Below are 21,186 nucleotides of genomic sequence, written 5' to 3' on the forward strand. Positions count from 1 at the left end.
TTGGGTCTTTAGTGGTCTCTTTAGCGGCTGTTGGTCTCTTTAGCGGCTGTTGGTCTCTTTACCAGCAGTCCACTCAGCTCCACTTTACTCACGGCTACGATACTTCTTCCAACCTTTAACGGCCCCGTTAGCTCTTGTCCTCGGCTCCTCCGTTGTAGTGGCTTTTTTAGCCCTCTAACAGCCCCGTTGGCTCTCGGCTTCGGCTTACTCGTTGTGGTGGCGCCTTTGGGGGCGTTCTCAGCTCGGTACCGTGTTTTCTGACAGCGGTTCCGAGAGCGGGCAAGTATGGCGAGTGTCTTTAAGAAGTTTTATTCTACACACAACTTAATACACTACTTAATAGGTCGTAATCCGACAAACCGTACGGGTTCTGATGATCAGTTACAGACGAGGACAGGAAAATAAGGATTGACTATATATACAAAAAAGTGCTTTGATGACAACTGCTTTGATGACAATTGCACTTTGATTTCGCACTGCACATGCTCAATAACTGCTAGAAAGTTCTACAGTGAGAGAGTGATTCATGATTAAATCAAAGAGATTCATCTTCCCGGGGTTTTTTGATGATTGCAAAGTTCAGCATTTAAAACTAGATTTTTCATTTTAATACGTCACAAACCAGGGCAGCCATTCTTGATGTATTGTCCTGGGTTGTACAAGTTTTATTGAATCCATATAAGCAGTAAAAAAATGCAATGACCATTGTCATTATTCTGATGTTTTACAGTTGCATATAGCAATGTGTTTCCAGGCTAAAGGTTTCACTGCTGTGTTGTTAATCTTGTGTTCTTCTTCTTCTCTGAGACACTAAATTATGAGGAAAATATCCCCAGCTGTGCTTTATCATATACATTAACTTATGTTTTAGTATATTACATCATCAGCCCTTTGTTGTTGCACTATTATAATTGTCGTCTGTGGCATTTGTCAAAGGAGAAGGTGATTCTTCTTGTCGACCTAAACATTTCATATTTCCTTGTAAAGACGACAAACACTCAGTGCTTTCACCACACTGTCATGTCAAGTGCGTGGACGTGCACAGGTGGGGGCGATTCTTGTCGCAGCAGGCTATAAATGATAAGAGGAGCTGTGAGATCTGTCAGAGGCAACGCTGATGAGCTCCATGAATTAGGGTCACCTTGGTGCGCGGTCTGTTTATGCTTCAGAAAAATGTGATACTTGATGAGATGTGACGTACCGTCGATCCATGCGCGCGATTAAAGCTGAGGTAGATCATTCCCATCATTTTTGCACCTTCTGTCGTTGTGTCTTTTTAAGGCGAATCAAAGGCTTTTAGGAATTAGCCGTCTTTGTTATGATTCAAATTAATTGAATGTGTTACAGTGTGTTTGACAGGTATATGATGTCCATGGTGATCACAAATGGAGGTAATGGAGCATATCAGAGGGTAAAGTTGTAAAATCATCAACTGCAAAATTAATTACAGCGACTCAAGACAAAGATGGTGTGATATTTAATATGCACAAAGGTTAATAGTTTGAACCAGTGTTCTTTACTCTGCACAGGCCTGAAATGACCATGTAACATTAAACCAAAGTGTGTGTAAAATGCTTTGTAAAGGTTAGAGAAATGTGGCAAAGAAGTCCAAGGTTGTATTGATTCACCTTGATCCCTGTCTATATAAGACACATGTTTAATCGAACTCCCGTGTGTCAGAGCCGAGACGAAGAATGAGTAAGATAGAGATAAACAATGTCTTGTCAGGGCAAACAAAGGCTAATCAAATCGTGAGGCTCAATGAGAAGGACCCACACCAGCGTGCCCCTCGTGCATTAAGCCATGAAAACTGTTGGATATGTAGTTCTGAGCAGTCATGGGGGCACATACAGATATAGTTTTAGACCCCAGGATTCATCCTCTCTGGACCACACTTCTGTTCATCAAGTTATGAGATATTTCGGTCATCAGTCAGCCTTGATCTCATTTGACCATGATTTAGGGCTGCAACTGATTAATGTTTTCATAATCGATTAATCTGTTGATTATTTTCTCCATCAACTGAGTCATCACAGCTATTGTTTCACCCACAAACTAAATAATTGTTTATTTCAACAATTTCTTTGTTATGTGGAGCAAAGAAACAGTACAATTATTGACATTTAACTCATTGGCTGCCAGCCATTTTCAGCATTTTTACTGATTTTCCAAGACCCACAAACCAGTGTGTTCTATGACTATGTAAACACTGAAACTACCAAGAGAAAGAGTGGACTCTCTTCCTTCATCATTGGTTGTATTTGAATTGATGTCTATAGATGACGTTGGCAGCCAATGAGTTAAGAAAATGAAAAATCTTGTATTAATCCTAAACAAAAACACTCAAACCAATTTTCAAAATAGCAATCAATAATATTAATCAGTTGTTGCAGCCCTACAATGGTTTGAATGTAACAGACTTAAAATCAGATCAGAAATCAGTGAAATGTTTGATTTGGAGATCGCATGCATCCCCAAAAACCAGACATTATTTCAAAGATTACCTAAATTTTCAACATTTTAAGTACAGTATGTCTGGACAAAGGGAATCCTCAATCATCAGACGCTGATGCAGCTTTGACTTCTGACATTTACCCCAGCATCTCCTTCTTTAACACACTTCTTTAACTTGGCTGTGCAGTGTTCAGGGCTGCAGCGTTTGGTGATGCAGCTGCCACCGACAAGATAAATGTGTCTGTAGTTCTGCGTCTTCATGCGTGTATGCTCAAAGAAGTGCCGCTGCTGCAGCGGAGGTGATGGATGAGTTGAAATTTTAAGCGAGTGATCCATTGAGTTAAGTAAGTCTTTATTTTGGACCCTCACACTCATTCTCTGTTAAGCTTGTCTAAAGGCCACTTTGCTTCTGCTTTAAAAAACCAGTGCCCTCTACTGAGTTAAAAAAAAATATATATTTGAAAAAGAAGATATTTGTGAAAGTGTATTCTGCTCGGGTTTCACAGGAATATTTCCTATTTGTATCATTATTATTGTGTTATCTCTAGTGCTGTTTATACCTTTCCTAGGACAAGTCATTGGTGCCGATTGTTTTGGAATTTTAATAACCTTTATGTCAAAAGAAACCAATAACTTCAGATTTTCATGACTTGTTTACATGATGATTCAAAAACATGTACAGCTCTAGTTTCAAAGAGAGGAAGTGGAATTATTAATTCAGTTGCCTCAATCCCCTCTATAAAGAACATCTGACGGCACGAGCGCTGCCTCCATCTAGATTGAAATAAGCCATTTGTGTTAACAATGTGAGCCCGCGCTCTTACAAACAGTGAAAGGGAAAAACAACATTCCTGGAATTAGCTTAGTACAATGAGCACACTTGACAGTGTTATCAGCAGTGTTGCTGTTATTGGCTCTGTAATGTATAAGCAGTATGGTTACAACATCAAGGAAAGAGCATGTCTTCAGGCTCTTGATCTGCACTTTGCAAAGGATTGCCTGCCTGAATTCTTATCAAAGACTCGACAAACTTAGAGCTGCGTAACATGACAGATTTTGTACCCGTTCCCTCCCCTCTGCTTGGAAAGAATAGACATTAAATGTAGTGGCATTTAATGTGTAGCTGCATCTAGTTTTGTTTTTTTCATATGTAAAGAATCCTGTTGCGACTGATAATAAATATCTCGATCGAGTCTGTGACTTCTTTTTTTTGACAGTGACAAAATGCTGAGCCTCCAGCTGTCAGCTCCCCGTTAAGATGACTGTACTGAGGCCTGTCCAGCCTTGGTTCCCTCCTCATACAGACCTGCCTCCTGTCATCGTGTGCACTTGAAAAGTCGTAGCACTCATTATAGATGGCCTCCGTAAATGCTGCTGACAGAGGTATAACTAGCTCCCATAACTTTTGACTCCCAATGGCAGATGCTTGCTGCCAGACAGCGGAGGAGCTGTTATCATTAGTCACTTTTTCTGTGGCTGCCAGAGACCTGGACCAGGACCAGCTCATCCTCAGACCAGAAACTCTCTCGGGGAGTCTGACGGTCATTCTCTGCCTGCCTGTGATCATTTGTCAGCCGAATGTCGGGAGACAACCTCAAAGGCTTTAATTTGTAGCGCTGAGCATGTGATCATGATTTAATAAAGTCACTTTTTTTTCTTTTTTTTCAACATTTCACTGATTTATTTGTTTCAGGAATCCCTCCCCCACACTACGAAACCCAGAACAGTGGTGCAGGAGCTTCAGTCATTTCATCAGCCAGTAAGTGTTGCAAAACTTCAAATTGTCAGTCATTTTTCCTCTTCTCTGTGTTAAGACTTTGTCCAAGATAGGCTGAAAAGAACGAGAAATATACTCCTGGGTGTAGGGGAAGAGGACTGTGACTAGGAAATGGCTATCACAGGAGAGCCCAACCTTAAATGCATAGATGATAGATTAAAAATAGACATTTATCAAATGGAGAGCATAGCAGCATGCGTATATATATATGTATGTGTGTGTGTGTGTGTGTGTGTGTGTGTATATATATATGTATATGTATTTATATTTATATACGTGTATGTATATATGTATATGTATATATATGTATGTATGTATATTTTTATACGTATATGTATGTGTATATACGTATTTATATTTATATACGTGTATGTATATATGCATATATATGTACGTATATTTATATACGTATACGTATGTGTGTATACGTGTGTATATACATATATGTGTGTGTATATGTATATATATATAGGCTGCATATATATGTATGTATATATATATGTATATACACAATGTGTATATGTATATACACAATGTGTATATGTATGTATATACACGTGTGTATATATATGTATATACACATGTGTATATAGATGTATATACACGTGTATATATATGTATATACACATGTGTATATATTTGTATATATATGTATATACATGTGTATATGTATGCATAGATTGTCTAATGTCCACCTATGCATTTAAGGTTGGGCAGCATACACTCTGGTTGAAAATATTGAAAATAGGGCATAGAGACAAACACAAAGGCAATGTATGATGTCAAATGTTGTAACTCATGAAAATGTGTTCGATCTGTAAATCAATAAAAGTAAATAATAATTAAAAAAGACATAAAATAATAGAAGTTTAGAAGCAGATGAGGAAATGCTTTGGTTTAGTTAAGGGATGGATACACAGGTTTGTTTTGCAGCTAAATGTAATGAATGTTATTCAACATGTATTAAATCATAAATTCAGGAAAAAAGAATGAAAAGCCAACAACAATCTATGTCAAATTTGCTCAGAAATGATAAAACATACTCCAGGCTAGAACAGACAGCACAGGTATAGCTGAACGTTAGCTCTAACGTGTTATCTGGAGGCAGGGAAGTGCATGTAAACATGGAGAGACTTGAAATTGATATTTTATTGCCAGATTATTATCATCCCTCTTGTCTTTCCATTCATTGACTTTCATTTGTGTAAATCTGCCACAGAGGAACAAACTAATTCACCTGAGTTATCAGCTCCATCTGAGGCTCAGATAACTTCTCATTTCCTTTACTGTGCAAAGCTAATAATGTCACAGGGCGGCTTGTAATGGTTGCTCGGAATATACAACCTCAATATCTGCTATGTAGAGGTGTGTGAGGCTGAACCATAATGAGAAAATAAAATTCAATTTGCCTGGAGAATTATTTGAAGAATTATTTGTGCAGTCATTGTTTCTGTCCAACATTTATGCTTGAGCTTTGCAGTGAAATGGAGTAATTAAAAAAAAAAAAAGACAAAACACATACACACAAACCAGCTGTGTCACTTGAGTCATTGATTGATCAGAACAGAGTTAAGGCATATTATTCTTTAAAGGAGCACACACACACTACACTGTTGTGATGTTTTACACCTTTACAATGTTATTGCAATGCTTTTCATTGCCTCCTATTTCACTGCAGCTCTGTAATCTTGGTTAATGGATTGTGTGATATCATATCAGAATTAATCTCCCCCAAATAAAGCCCACCAGAGTTCAATATGGGGAGGCTGGACAATGTTATCAAGGTTTGCAGGCTGTTTCTGAAGCCTTTTCAGCCCCCGTCAGGCCTGCGTGTGTGTGAGTGTGTGTTTGGAGACATTGGCGTGGGGGATTTTCAGGATAATAAATCCATCACCAAGAGTCTGCACTTGTGCATCCAAAAGGGCTGACTCCTGTGACAAAGTGGCCCTGCCGTGCGACATCCCGGCAGCACAGCCCTGCTAATAGCAGCAACCTCTGGTTAATGTCCTGGCGCTAATGAATTCATGGAATTAACTTTCAGAGCTGAACAAACTGATAAAAGAAACAGAATTTCGGTGTAGATTAGGTGGTTGTAATTAGATTGGTATTTTTCTCCTATCTCACCTCTGCCTGCAGTGTTTGGGGTTGTAGCACTCACTCACACACACGTACACACACTCAAGTCTTTAACTGAACAAATGAAGTGTATATATATTTCGTGGATGCATGTTTTCTTATGTCACTTTTTGCCTCCTGCGTTGTCTGTGTTTTCATTGTGTGGTTTTGTCACAGTCAATATTGTGCAAGGCTTTTGTGTCGGAGCCAAAGTGATGCTGATGTGTCGCCGACGGTCCCCCGTATCACATCAGTGACATCACCTTTTGGCAAACACTGCACATCACAGATAGGACTTAGTGCCGTGCCTTGTTTGGACTCGAGGGGGGGGGGGGGGGGCATGGTGATAGAGACCATGTGGTCCTCAGACAGAGAGCAACAGATTAGTGACAGACTTTAAAACACTTTTGCGAGGAGCAGCTTCCTGCTGGTGTGTGTCTGTCAGCGCTGATCAGCTTTATAAAAATGTTCAGGTGACTGCACTGTCGATGACGACTAAATGACTCTTGATTATGGAGATGGAGTAACAAAGAGTGACATTTTTTGTGTGTGTAAAGGTGTCTGATCAAGGATTTTGAGGCCCGTCCGTCTGTGACTCACCTCCTGGAGCATCCCTTCACCAAGCAGACCCATGGCAAAGAGGTGGCACTCCGGCAGCAGTTAGCTGCTCTCATCCAGGAGCAGCAGGAAATGGGCTGCAAAACCAAAACCAAGTAAGTGTCTTAATTTTGAATCTTTGCAAATACGCTCTTGAATAGTAAATAATATGTCGTGGTGGCAAAGCTTATTGTGTGCTGTCATTAGTTTGCTAATCTGTTATTTCACATAGCCTCTCACTGAGTGTTAGTGTCTGTCTTTGTCCAGTAGGGGGCAGGGTCTCATCTTTTTTTACACTCAGGGAGCACAGAGACGAGCCAGTAAATGGACATTACAGTATGTGATTAAAGAGAAGTTAGGGGAGTGTGACTAATTCGGAAGGAGTGATTGTACTGACTAACCTTAGATTAATAAATGCTGTTAAAGCCAGTCGATGTGGATGTGGCAAACCTGGGTACAAAGCACTTTCCCACCTGTCTGATTAGACCAGTGATACAAGAGATAAATAATGCTTCACAGATTAATTTACTCTTTTAATTCAACTTCAACTACATTTGTTTTTGGATAGATAGATAGATAGATAGATAGATAGATAGATAGATAGATAGATAGATAGATAGATAGATAGATAGATAGATAGATAGATAGATAGCTAGATAGATAGATAGACTCTTTTGTCAGTGAATGACAGCACAGTACGTGTCTCTGTTATTTCCCAGAAAAAATACTGACTTTGACTATGTGTTTAATCTTCATTATAAAGGAGTTTGCTGAACCTGCCCTTGACTAAGAGTCTTGATGTGGTGCCAGCTCTGTTTACTCCCGAGAGTGTGCAGAGTCGTTGCCTGAGCCTGATCCCAAATTCCTGTCCATAGTGAAAGTGGATAATGGGATTAGGAGCTTGTAGGGTGAGAACTGCTCTCGCCCGGGTTTAGTCTCTCATGCCGCAGATCAGCACTCAATGACTCCAGATAGGAATAAAGACATAGAGGACTCGCCATAGGTGGAATAACACGACTGACTTCAAACGCAGCAGAGGTAGAGGCCACAGGTCTCAAGTCGTCGTCTGAAGGGACACATCGGTGATGTTCACTTCATAGGGAGCACATATTGAGCATTTCCATCATATTCAGACTACAGAATGAATACAATAGCAGAGGAGGAAATACTTCCTGACCTGAAGCGTGAATATTGTGATTCTTCTAAAAATGATTTCTTATTTATTATCATAGAATATGGATATATCTTTTGAATTCGATATTTTTGATGTTTTGGAGACTGAGGCATAACCAAAGGTCTTCATATACTTGTGAAGAGGTTGTCATCTTTATATGAAAAAAAGGGCTGTTTTTATCCATTACTTCAGTGGTTTTCAAAAGTTTTTTGATCCGCACCCAAAGCCAAGGCAAAAATGTCAGAGCACAAAAACAAATCTGTGTTAAACAGCCTCTTAAATAGATGCAGTTACTCTGCTCACAATGAAAATATGTATTTCTAATTCTTGATGCCAAATACTGGACTTTTTTTTTTTAATTTATGACAATTAACAAAACTATGACCCATAATTCTAACTGCAAAACCAAACCAAATACTCATCCGTCTACCAAGCAGAGCAGAAACATACAAACGTGAATGTACATATCACCTCCACATGTAGACAATAAAATGACAACAACAACAATGCAAAGCAAATAGACACAAAAGCCAAATGTATGCAGTCAATGATGAAGACTAAAGGATACTTCAGACTTAAGTCGGATTTTGTAGACTTTGCAGAACTCAGTGGCTGCCAGCCATTTTCAGCCCCATACTGCCAAGCATTTTACAGCATTTTGAGTGATTTTCCAAGACAACCTTTAAACACTGAAACTACCAAAAGAAAGAGTGGACTCTCCTCTTTCATCAGACGTCATTAGCAGCGAACGGTTGTATTTGAATTGACGTCTATAGATGTCATCGGCAGCCTGTGAGTGTTAATGTATCATCTTGTTGTTTGATTTAATGTGTGTTTAAATTGCATTGCAAACTGTTGTTGATGAATGAATAATCTGACCTCACACCCAACATTCCTGCAGATACAAATGTTATTAATCACATTGCATTGATGCTTTGTTTGTTTGTTTTCTTGCTAAACTGGATGTTCCCACACTGTCATTGTCGCCCACTGTGCATACACTACAGTCATATACATGTAAAGCAGAAAAGCAACTGGAGACACAGGCCTCTGTTTCCTTTCACACACACTCTGTGACGTCTCTTGGGCTTTTCTACAGTCCCATATGGAGCCAGATGGCTCGGCGTTAACCTCTGCCCACTGGGGCTCATTGTAGAGCGATAGGTCAAAACACAGATGAAGTGCAATCACAGCCTGTGATAATGGGAGATGTGTCCCATGGGGGGTGGCGGCTTTAAGGGCTTCAAGCAAACCTTTTGAAATGATCGTGTCATACTTCCAGCCGCTCAAACCACTGTTTCTCAATTGGTGGTCACTTTACAGCTGTCTGAGGCATTATCATGTCCTTGGCTTCACACAGGCGAGAGAGGATCAATACTCGTAAAACCCTCATAATAGAGAGCTGTCCCGATGATGATCTGGTGAACCTGGAGTTCTTAGATGAGGTAAACATTTGAACGTGCTTTTCTCATCATGCATCGATCGATCCAGGGTGTAATGTTCTTGATGCAGTATATGTATAAATAAATATATATATATATATATATATATATATATATATATCTGTTCTCCTCTGCAGGAGACAATAATCAGCCATCTCCAAAAGAGGTATGATGACCTCCAGGTGTACACTTACGTCGGTGACATCCTCATTGCTCTCAACCCCTTCCAGAGTCTCAGCATATACTCTCCAAAGGTTTGCCCCCACAAATGTTCCCTGGAGTGTTTTCTCAGGTCACAATGGAAATTATTAATGATGTGTGTGTGTGGGTGTGTGTGTTGGTGTGTGTGTGAAAATCAGAAGATGCTTTAACCAGCTAATGTAATATCTAATGTATAACATCTTGATATTGCAGGTGATTTTTACTTGATCTGCATTTTCTTAACTGTTCCCGTTGCAAAGAAAATGTTAACTGTATTAAATGTTTGGCTTAGGAACAACAACAACAACAAAAAAATAACACCCCAATATCAATATTTGAGTGCATTGAATTCAATGTTTTTGAAAATGTTTGTCTCGTTTTGATTACACTGGGTTACAAAATTTTGCGCTGCTGACAATTAGTCATAAGTTGGCACATGCAAAATCTTCAGAATTTGTGCATCGCAAGAAATATAAAATAATTTTCCATCATATGACGTGAAAATACCCGTACATACAACAAAAACAAGTATGTATGTATAGTATACCATGTAGCTTTTCTCAGAAAGTTGACCTGATTGTGCAAAACCAATGTGATTTTTGGATTCAGTATATCAAAATGATCCTAAATCAGCTAAAATCAGCTTCTCTTAGTTTTCGAAGCTCTACCATGGCGTGAAGCGAAGCGACAACCCTCCGCACATCTTTGCTACAGCAGATGCAGCCTACCAGGGCATGGTGACATTCTGCAAAGACCAGGTATTCAGCAGAAAAGAAGAGGGATGTCTTTGAATTTTTTGGGATTATTTCCTCTGTGTGGGATTAGCCAGATCTCTTCTGTAGACTTTAGCAACATTTTTTACACATTTAAAATAAGGGAAAACTGTTTGTATGATAGCATTTTTTGTAACTGGATTTCCTTTGGCTTTAGTGTATCATAATCAGCGGTGAGAGCGGTGCTGGAAAAACAGAGAGCGCTCATTTGATAGTTCAACATCTAACCTTCTTGGGAAAGGTGTGTGCTTCTTTCCCTCACTGTTACACGTGTTAATGTTAGTGCTGGTTATTGCATCTACCTCTCGTACTTCTTTGTTTGTGTTTGCAGGCGAACAACCGGACGTTGCGTGAGAAGATCTTGCAGGTGAACCCCCTCGTCGAGGCCTTCGGAAACGCCTGCACAGCGATCAACGACAACTCCAGTCGCTTCGGGAAATACCTGGAGATGAAGTTCACGCCAACAGGAGCCGTCATTGGGGCCAAGATATCCGAGTATCTGCTGGAGAAATCACGGGTCATCAAGCAGGCCATGTACGTGGAGCTCATTCTTGGTCTTGTTGAGTTTTGTCACACTTCTGACTGTTGTTTGCTCTTTTTTCCCCCCAGTGGAGAGAAAAACTTCCACATATTTTATTACATATATGCTGGGCTTTACCACCAAAATAAGCTGAAGACTTACAGGCTTCCAGAGAGGACACCTCCCAGGTTAGTGACTTTGACATGGTCATTGAAATCCTGCCATCTTTTGCTCTCCAAGTGTTATTGATCAGTCATGATCTGGATGTGCAGGTACATCGACAGTCAGCACTGCAAAGTGATGCAAGACATTGTCTCCAGCAAACTGTACAAGGAACAGTTTGATGCCATTCAGGAGTGCTTCCGAAACATTGGCTTTACTGAAGAGGTATTTAAATACTCCAAAATAATACCGTACGGCTGCTTTTGGTCACAGATCCGTTTGATTTGTTAATATGTTCATCTCTCTTTTTTTCTTTAGGAAGTCAACTCTGTTTACAGGATTCTCTCGGCCATTTTGAACACGGGCGATATCGAATTTGCTGCCATTACATCCCAACACCAGACTGATAAGAGTGAAGTACCAAACTCCGAGGCCTTAGAGAATGGTGAGATATGCTGTGCGTCGCAGTTTTCATCACTACTCTTATTGTAGCCATTGAAACAAGTAGATTTAATGTTCTCCCTGAAGAGGAAAGTGATTGTTGCATGATTTACGTTAGATTAAAAAAAAAGGTTTATGCCTTATTTCTCCATGTGTGGTGATTTACGGACTGTGCTGTCGTAATATTTTTACTGGGTGGGTGATTTTTTTGGGGGGGGAGGTTTTAAGATTTTATCTTTTTAAGTGAAGGAGAGAAGTATGGAGAGTCATGTGGTTGCAGTTTTCTATAACCACACCTCAAGATTTTACACAGGCATTATGTGACCAGTGTCCTGTAAAATGTAAAGAAGCAAAGAGGTTTACAGTAAAAATGAGCTGATTGTTGTGTTAAAGGTGCATTATGTAATAAATCTAAAGCAACTGGCCGTAAAATCCTCCTAATATGTCACAGAGACTCAGGAATAATATTCATATAACAAACTGAACTCACCAACAACAACAGTACAGACAAAATATTTGCATTAAAACAAATAATTTGCAGACTGCAAATCATGTTTATGTTTTGAAATCATGTTTTGGCATGTGGCGGTCTACCAACCATTGCACTCAGTAGAGTCTCAGCTGCCGAGCAACCACAGGTTGCAAAAAAACGTCCTAAAAGACCTCGGTATTTTGAATTTGAATGTGGTAACCGTTTTTGGCCACATTCTTACATATGGCGCCTTTAAAGATAAAGGCAGATGATCTTGTCAAACTGATTCACTCTCCCTTCCGTGTTTTCAGCTGCTTCCCTCCTCAGCATCGGCCCAGAGGAGCTCCAGGAGGCGCTGACCTCTCAGTGTGTGGTCACCAGAGGCGAAACCATCATCCGCACCAACACTGTAGACAAAGCCGCCGACGTCCGAGACGCCATGTCCAAGGCCCTGTACGGACGCCTGTTCAGCTGGATCGTTAACCGCATCAACTCCTTGCTGCAGCCCGACATGAATATCTGGTGAGTGTGTGTTGCCAGGTGATGGTCATGAGTGTGGACGTCACCACAGCTGCTCTCTTTGCCTTCTTCTTCTTCTTTGTCTTAAGCCATCAGGCAAAGCTCTGGTGACCTTTATGGAAGTCTGCAGAGGTAGATGCAAACCTGCAGAGCAGAATATCAATGCACAAGACAAGCAAAAGGAGAGCAAAAAAAAAAGAGAAAAGTTTTAATAAATTTTTGATACGGAGTTGCGTGCAGAGAAAATAATGTTGGGATGATTAAAAAGACTTCAGAGAGACTGCACAGAGGCTGTTCATTGATCCAAAAGAATTCCTTCATAAATATGGGCATTGACTGTCAAAGAGTCCTCTCTGAAATGTACAAAGGCCCCAGTTCCAGTCAGTCTTTGCCATTTCCTTATTGCCATTAATAACCTGGCAGCTCGGGCTAAAGGTGACCTCTACATGGTGACTGATGATGGAAATTAGCAGCTTTGAGAAGTTAATATAAAATGCAGAGTGTTTAGTCTAAGGAATTTGTATTGATTGTGCAGACATTAAAAATATCTTGAGGTTAAATCAACAGAGGCTGAAATAAAACCTTTCAAGAAGCTCAGACTTTTTCCAAAGCCTATGTTTACAGTTTCTCATGAAACAAGACTGTCCTGACTAGACTGTGAATTTGGGTTGAACTCGGATTGTCATTAAAGTTTTATCAATGAGCGTGGCTGCCGGGGGATTCGCTCGTTCCGTTACGTGGAAGAATTGAGTTTGTTTGTCCCCGTTTTTTCCTCTTTTGAAGTTCGGCAGAGAGTGGCATGAATGTGGGAATCCTGGACATCTTTGGATTTGAGAATTTTAAAAAGAACTCGTTTGAACAACTGTGCATCAACATCGCAAACGAGCAGATCCAGTTTTACTTCAACCAGCACATATTTGCCCTTGAACAGGTGAGACTCACATCCACAAATATGTTAATAACAGTATGCTAATACTTATTCATCATGCTTAAAATGACATCAAACTTCATTGAGCCTCACTATAATTTAGTTATTATCTTTTTGTTTTTATATCTGTCAGGGAAGTCTCAATGGGAAAATATTCTATGTAAAGGATCTTTTATACTTTTGTGCACGACCAAATTACTCTTTTAATTGATTTAAAAACATTGCAAGTACTCTTTATTTTGCTTGATGGAAATTAATTGTCTTTAATCCAAAAACATTTTGTCATAATGCCTTTTCTTTATAAATATATAAATATTTTATTGTGGAAATGGAAAAAGAATGGTGCTTTGAACAAGAAGAGGAATACATTTAATTCATTTATTGAGGCGTTATTACACTTAGTGTTAAAACTGCTCATTTATGAACATTTTTCAGCACGTTACGGGACCACAACTGTTATTGGAAGCAACATTACATAAGGTTACGAACTAGTTAAGAACTATGAGCTGCTCCTGATAAAGTGCTTGTGCTCAGTGGTGAAACACTTATACTTTATTTAAAAAAAATAAGAACATCTTCTTCTAAGATGATGATTTAAACATGAGGATGGTTTACATCCATTGGTTCCACTTTATGAGTAAAATATATATTTAAAACAACTTTTTGATGTGGAATTAAATAGATGCAATAATATGATGTGACCATGGGTTATTTGCAATTTGAACTGAATTATGAATAAGTAACTGACTCTATTTGTTGGTTCAGAGCTTCTCTGTTTTATGCATTCAGTAAAGGACTCTATTACGCTGTAAACTGCAGCCATAGATCCACACACGCACACACACACACACAAACACAAACACACACATTGCAGATGTTTGTTTTTGTTGATGTGAAACTTCTCGTCTCCACTCGCGCTGAAATCATATTTTTCCCAGATTGTTTAATTGGGTCATTTAGAGAGATTGTTCTACATTCACTGTTTTTTTATTTAGATGGAGTATCAGAGCGAGGGAGTCGATGCCAGCCTGGTGGAGTACGAGGACAACAGGCCCATCCTGGACATGTTCCTGCAGAAGCCCATGGGACTGTTGTCCCTGCTGGACGAGGAGAGCCGCTTCCCTCAGGCTACTGACAAAACATTAGTGGGTACGGTTGGAACTACACCTGCCCCCACACTCACACATTAAAACAGAACTTTTGGTTACAAAACTTTATTCAGTTTACAATTTCATATCTCTTTTCATCCTTGTGATATTCTATTCTATTCTATTCTGTGCCTGATGCTGCTGTAACAGAACAATTTCCCAGTCTGGGATCAATAAAGTACATCTATCTCACTATCGAACAGGAACTTTGCTCTAGTAAAGCGAGACGACTAATAAACTAAAGAAGTGCCCAAGAAAAGTTTTAGAAGTGAATTCTACTACTCAAAAAAAAAGTTTTTCAGTAGTTTGTTGGGATTAAGCGTTTCTTGTCCCCGCTCATCCCTGCACTGCCAGTGTAAACATGCAAACACTCCTTCAGTCAGATCTGATAGTTTTGCTTGACAGAGCCTGTTTTCAGATGAAGGATGGAGCATATATTGTTTCTGTACACAAAAGACAAAAAAAAGCAGATTATAACATCATCAATGACAAAAAAACCCAGCAAAGGTTATGCACCACAGCTTTAAACAAAAAAAATCAAAGAAATTCATGAGATGCTAGAGATGCGCTTTTATTTATTTTATTTTTTTAAATCCTTCTTTTCTTTCCCTCTTTACAGATAAGTTTGAGGACAATCTGCGCTACAAGTATTTCTGGATACCAAAACGTGTGGAGCTTTGTTTTGGAATCCAGCATTATGCAGGAAAGGTATTATTACTCAAATAATCCACTCACCTTTTTATTGTTTATTAAAATTAGTTAAAACAAATGGCATTTGCTGTCACCAGGGTCAGATATTTCTTTATTTCTTTATATTTTAGTAAATTGGAAAACATCTAGATAACTGCATTTAGATGGACCATGTGATTGCACAGAGTTTTTAACCGCTGCATTTTTAATAGCAATTGTGAACTTTTGAAAAATTTAAATCTCATATTTCAACTAAATTTCTATTTCGCATTAATTTTGACTGAATATATAAATATATAATAGAAACATTATTTTGGTCTTACAGCTGCAGGAAAATCACAGCTGTGATGCATGAAAATGCAATAACTGTGTCTGATAAAGTCATAAAGTGACAGTGAACCAGCATGAATGTTGTTCAAGAACCTGAGAATGTCACTTTTACTCTATATACATAATAATGTATTTATTTAATATCATTTTTGAGCACAATCTTCACAATGTTCCCATAGTAGGAACACACTAAACACAAATTCATCCATATTTCCCATGCGTGATGCCTTCATGTGTTCATGTGAATTGTTTGCTCCTCAACAGGTCATGTACAGCGTGAACGGATTTTTAGAGAAGAACAGAGACACTCTACCCGCCGACATCGTGGTGGTGCTGAGAACGTCAGAGAACAAGCTTCTTCAGCAGCTGTTTTCCAGCCCTTTAACTAAAACAGGTACAATTTTACAGGCATCAATAACAAAAAACACACACATTTTTCTTCAAATGTCTAAAATATACATGAACACATCATGTATGTTCATATGCATATTGCACTTTAGAACATCTCGAAGCGCAGACTCGAACAGGAGCATTAATTCACAATAGAAATGGAAACTTTTCATTGTTAACAATGCCGGGGTCGGATTGAATTGAGCTGGTGTTTCCACAGACGTTCAGGTAAGTGGGTTTCTTAAAGACGCTCCCAGGCTCCTCCTGGTCCCTCTTCATTTCAAGCCTCTGTGTGTGTGTGTGTGTGTGTGCCGCGCTTGGGTAAATCTGCATTCTCCATTATCTCTTGAGAGGCTCAGCTCTCTGCACTGTTTTTATTTTCACTAAGCTGTCCCTCTTGGTTTCCCACTGCTGAATGCTATCTGCAGATTGTGGGTGCAGTAGGATATTTTTATGATAAGGTTTCTAAATACCCGGGGGGGATGAAGAAACAGTATTTAGAGGACACAAAAGCAACTCTTCCCACCTCTTTTCTGTTCGTTAAATGAAGGTAATAATGTGCTCGTCATTAGCCGCAGCAGAGGCCTCTTGGTCACTTGACTTAGCTGAAATGCTAATAGATGTGTTCAGTTATCAGATTCACGCTTTCTTTCTTTTTTCTTTTTTTATTTCAGCTAAGCCACATTATGTGATTCACTTCCCTTTTTAGGGACCTGTAAATGTCTGCGTTCAACTCCCAGTGGCATTAAAAGGAGCTTCAATTCACAAAAGCACACCGTAGCTTAGACTCCACATGGAAATCTGTATGATGTGTCCGTAAAAAACTTCAATTGCATGTTGTGCACAAGGGAGCCTTCAGCGTCGTCTTTCGGCAATTAACGGCTTCAGAGGAGAACACGTTATAAAAACAAACACAATGAACACTTTAATGTCAGCGCACAGAGACGCGGAACAGAAACAGAGACGTGCTGCAGTGTTTACGGCTGTTGACGCCGCATCAGTTTGCTCTAAAAGCCTCTTTATTTGCTTTTGTTCCTCTGCACTTGTGTCCGTACTGCCAGTCAGACTCACGGACGGATTTAATGCGAGAAATAAACTGTGACCGTGTCTTCTTTTTTAACCTTTATGTCCTTAAAAGCTTTGGCAAAGCTCTGATTCGGTGTATAGACGTGAGTTTGTGCGTCTCTGTTACTTCTGTGGAGTTGGAAGTTGAGTTTTTTAGCAAACTGCAGATATGTCATGAGATAAATGCGACGAAACACTCCGCTCCAGCTTATCATTCTGGAAAAAGATGGAGCACTGTTTACTCCGAGATAGAGTATAACATAAGGAAATCACACATCTATTCTCCAGGGGGAAAATATGTGGGGGATTAAATTAGCATTTTACTTCACATTATAGATTCAGTGTTATCTGTGAAATTAGCATTATCTGCAGGATCTGATGGAAATCTGTATTCCACCAGGGTGGTTTCACACTTGTCCTCCGTGTCACCACTAGGGGACACCCACCCTCATGGACCTGCACTGCAGCCTGACATAGTGATGGAAGTAAAATAGTGACTCTGGTGTGTTGAATTACACACATAAAGGCAGTGAGTTTTAATGTTATTGCTTACAAACATATCAAACTGCAATAACCAAATCAATTCCACTACGATATGAGATAATTTTTCTTTGTTTTATATTCGCTTTCAAACAGGTGTACATTCCACATTGATGTGATTTTTTTTCATGACAAGACCCTCGACCAGCTTTAATTTCCACACACGAGATTGGGAATGTGAGTGTTTGAGTATCGGTGCAGTTCATGTTTGGAAAACAGTAGGAATCTTGGAAGGGCCCAGAAAGTAAAAAGCTCCCAGGTGGTGAATAGAGCAGCCACTTCAGCTGTGCAGCAGAATGTGGGTCCTTGAGGCTTGGACATGTGGTGGTGTTTTGTCAGAGGAAATGGGATGTATTTGCATGGACAAATTCCTCAGAGCCAGGGCCCTTTTTTTTTTTTTTCTTTAGAGCAGGGGGATCACAGTGTTTGAATTGGCTGGGTTCTGTTGGGCCAACCAGGGCCTGAGCAGCCTGTGGTCTCAGTGCTCACTTTGTGTGTGTGTGTGTGTGTGTGTGTGTGTGTGTGTGTGTGTGTGTGTGTGTGTGTGTGTGTGTGTGTGTGTGTGTGTGTGTGTGTGTGTGTGTGTGTGTGTGTGTGTGTGTGTGTGTGTGTGTGTGCGTGTGTGTGCGTCTGTGCAGCCTCTGGCCCTGTCGAGTGTTGCCGAGCATATCTGCACATACGCGTTTGCACACCTCAAGGCTGCAAATCCTTTGTCGGAGCATGTTGAAAACGTAGTGATATGAAACATTAAAGTTCTCTAAAGTGTAAATGTACATGTTTAGCATTTGTCGTGCATATGGAATTCAGGGGGGGGAAAAAGACTTTCATCTTTCAATCAGTGTTGTATGTCTCATGAAGGAAAGGGTGACTGTGTTTGCATCTGCTCAGTGGTGGAAAGTATTCATTTCCTCAATACTAGACACAGGTGTTTCCTTGAGTATTTCCACTCTATAGCTCTGTTTTATAGTGATGTCACAAAGTGGTTATAATTCCCTTTGTAGATTCTCTCTTTTCATACAGAATACAATTTAAAAGTGCATTATGTAATAAATCTAATGCAACTGGCCATAAAATCCTCCTAATATGTCACAGAGACTCAGGAATAATGTTCATATAACAAACTGAACTCACCAACAACAACAGTACAGACAAAATATTTGCATTAAAAAAGATATTTTGCAGACTGCAAATCATGTTTATGTTTTGAAATCATGTTTTGGCATGTGGCGCCACCTACCGCCGTCTACCAATCATTGCAGTCAGTAGAGTCTCAGCTGCCGAGCAACCGCGGGTTGCCAGATATATCATAAAACGAAACCTAAAAGATCTCGTTATTTTTGATTTTGAATGTAGTAACTGTTTTTGGCCACATTCTTACATATGGCACCTTTAATGAATCATATATCACACTGCTACTTTTACTCGACTAAAGGTGAAGGATAACATTTTTGGACGAGTAACAAGATTTCTGGCACAAATTCTTCAAAATCTTATTGATGTTATGTTTGATACAAACGTCTCTGAAGAAATCTGAGGGGGTCAAGAAGTTGAAGTTCATCATGTGTATCAGACAACTTGCATATTGGCTGCAGTTCTTCTGCGTCTCCCTCCGTCTCCTTCAAGTTAGGAGATGCCCCTGTGTCAAAGTGACAGGCTTCTTCCAGCGATATGACACGTTCAGCTCTTTGTTCTCTCACAGTCGAAGCCTTTTTTCATCCCAGTGGACAGACGCCTCAGTCCTTACCCAGACTTCCACTCACTCTCGGGGGTTAGACGCTCGCTCAAGTAATACTTTTCTTCATTCTCTCCCCAAATCGCGGTATTGGAGAATCTTTTTTTTCGAGTCAGCAGTGAGATTTTCGATGGCCCCGCACATCACTCGCGAGGAGTCGCCTCTCTTAAGTCACATGGTACGACATCCTTTGATGAATGCAACACTGTGTTGTGTCACTAAAAGCCAATTACACCATGCTTTTTATGATTGATCTGCTCTGACAGTTGTAGATGGCATTTAAATCAACAGCCCCCAGAGCCATCTCTGGGCATAAACGGTGGTGGTTATGGATGGTGGTGGTGGGGGTTATGGGTGCTTTAATCTCATTTGCTTGGTTGCTGAGTTGAGTTTCTAGATCACATGTTTTCAAAAAGAGAGCGGGAGAGCGGCAGGGATATCCAGCAAGCCTCTGCTCACTCAGCTCGAGATGGCTGCACTCCCTTACAACTTTGATTGTCCCCTGCGTCGACAGCTCGATCCACAGCTTCTGAAGTACAAGGCACACACTGGCACTCATAAAAGCATGCAGGGAGGTGTCATATTGAACGTGGGATTGCTTTTTAATCCCAAGCACATTGACTATTCTTGTCAATAGAACTCCAATACAACTGCCAGCTTGAGCTTTTTAGCTTTTTTTTTTTTCCTACAGGATTCTTGCTGGGCTTAATTTTCAAAGTGAACGCGCAGATGCCAAGGAAGGCTTTTTCTCTTTTCACACACACACACACACATGCGCGCACACACACACACCACGCTGCCTCTCTATTGTTTGCTCTGCAAGTCAATGCCAAGAGCAACACGCGTAAAGCAGATATGATCATTGGGATGCTGCTCCGCCGCCTGTTTCTCAAGCCTGAATGACCTGATGGAAAATGTGCCCCCTCACCTGCTCCTCACTTTTTAGTCATTAACCACTTACATTAAAGCTCACATAGAGTGGTCCTGTTGCACATGTTAGTTATGGAGGTCTACTTACATACATTAACTTGTTTTTATGGTCAAAAACCTCCTAGTTGCTGTAAACGAGCCGATAGAAATCCTCTTTTCTGACGTTGTTCCTGAGTCGCGATATTTCAGAGTGAACTCTCACCCCCAGAAGACAGAGTCTTGTGATTTGCCAGTATATTCAGCACATCCGCTCTCAGAAGCACAGCTCCCCCCTCTGGAACGGTGGATGCACTGCTCCTCATTATCAAAACATTGTTTTAACAATGTTGAAAAATAGCTTCTTCACGACTCCCCGCCCCAGTCCCTTTCATGACTTTGACCCGGAGTCAGACCCAGAGTCAGAAGACACTGTCGCTCGTGAAACACCTCCACAATGGACGTTATTCTTCTTCTGCGGTTCAATGTACGCAACCGGATGTGCCCGGACTAGTGCCCGAAGCAGGAGGATCTGCTGTTCAGGAGAACCGGTGTTTACGTAACCGGACCAGGTTTTTTCAGAGATCTTGCTGAGCCCGAGATTACAATAAAACACAGCGTTCTCAGCAGTGGCTGAACTGTTTGTTTAGAACCTTCAGGGCTTCTTAAACAAGGTAATGACGCAGATACACACTAAAAAACAGCGTTAATTGGAACTTCCGGTCTAGGTCCGCTTTAAAACTTCTCTCTCGATTTGTTTTCAGTATTTGAAGGCACTGAAACAAGTAAGAACTGCCACTTGCAGAGAAA

General features: G+C 40.2%; 1 protein-coding gene across 1 annotated transcript in view; it reads left to right on the forward strand.

Annotated features, from left to right (window-relative positions):
- Nucleotides 1–21,186, forward strand: part of myo3b (myosin IIIB) — a gene marked incomplete at its 3' end in the record, with an annotated part of 58,148 nt that overhangs the window by 11,613 nt on the left and 25,349 nt on the right. Inside the window, exons 8-22 of the mRNA XM_083908412.1 lie at nt 4,148–4,213; nt 6,904–7,059; nt 9,478–9,562; nt 9,697–9,813; nt 10,414–10,518; nt 10,691–10,774; nt 10,865–11,067; nt 11,143–11,241; nt 11,326–11,440; nt 11,534–11,660; nt 12,440–12,650; nt 13,431–13,578; nt 14,571–14,724; nt 15,343–15,431; nt 16,008–16,137. Of these exons, the coding sequence (XP_083764538.1) occupies nt 4,148–4,213; nt 6,904–7,059; nt 9,478–9,562; nt 9,697–9,813; nt 10,414–10,518; nt 10,691–10,774; nt 10,865–11,067; nt 11,143–11,241; nt 11,326–11,440; nt 11,534–11,660; nt 12,440–12,650; nt 13,431–13,578; nt 14,571–14,724; nt 15,343–15,431; nt 16,008–16,137 (1,889 nt within the window). The remainder of the gene's footprint in view (nt 1–4,147; nt 4,214–6,903; nt 7,060–9,477; nt 9,563–9,696; nt 9,814–10,413; nt 10,519–10,690; nt 10,775–10,864; nt 11,068–11,142; nt 11,242–11,325; nt 11,441–11,533; nt 11,661–12,439; nt 12,651–13,430; nt 13,579–14,570; nt 14,725–15,342; nt 15,432–16,007; nt 16,138–21,186) is intronic.

This window comes from Microchirus variegatus (assembly GCF_963457635.1).
Source record: "Microchirus variegatus genome assembly, chromosome: 22".
NCBI lineage: Eukaryota > Metazoa > Chordata > Actinopteri > Pleuronectiformes > Soleidae > Microchirus > Microchirus variegatus.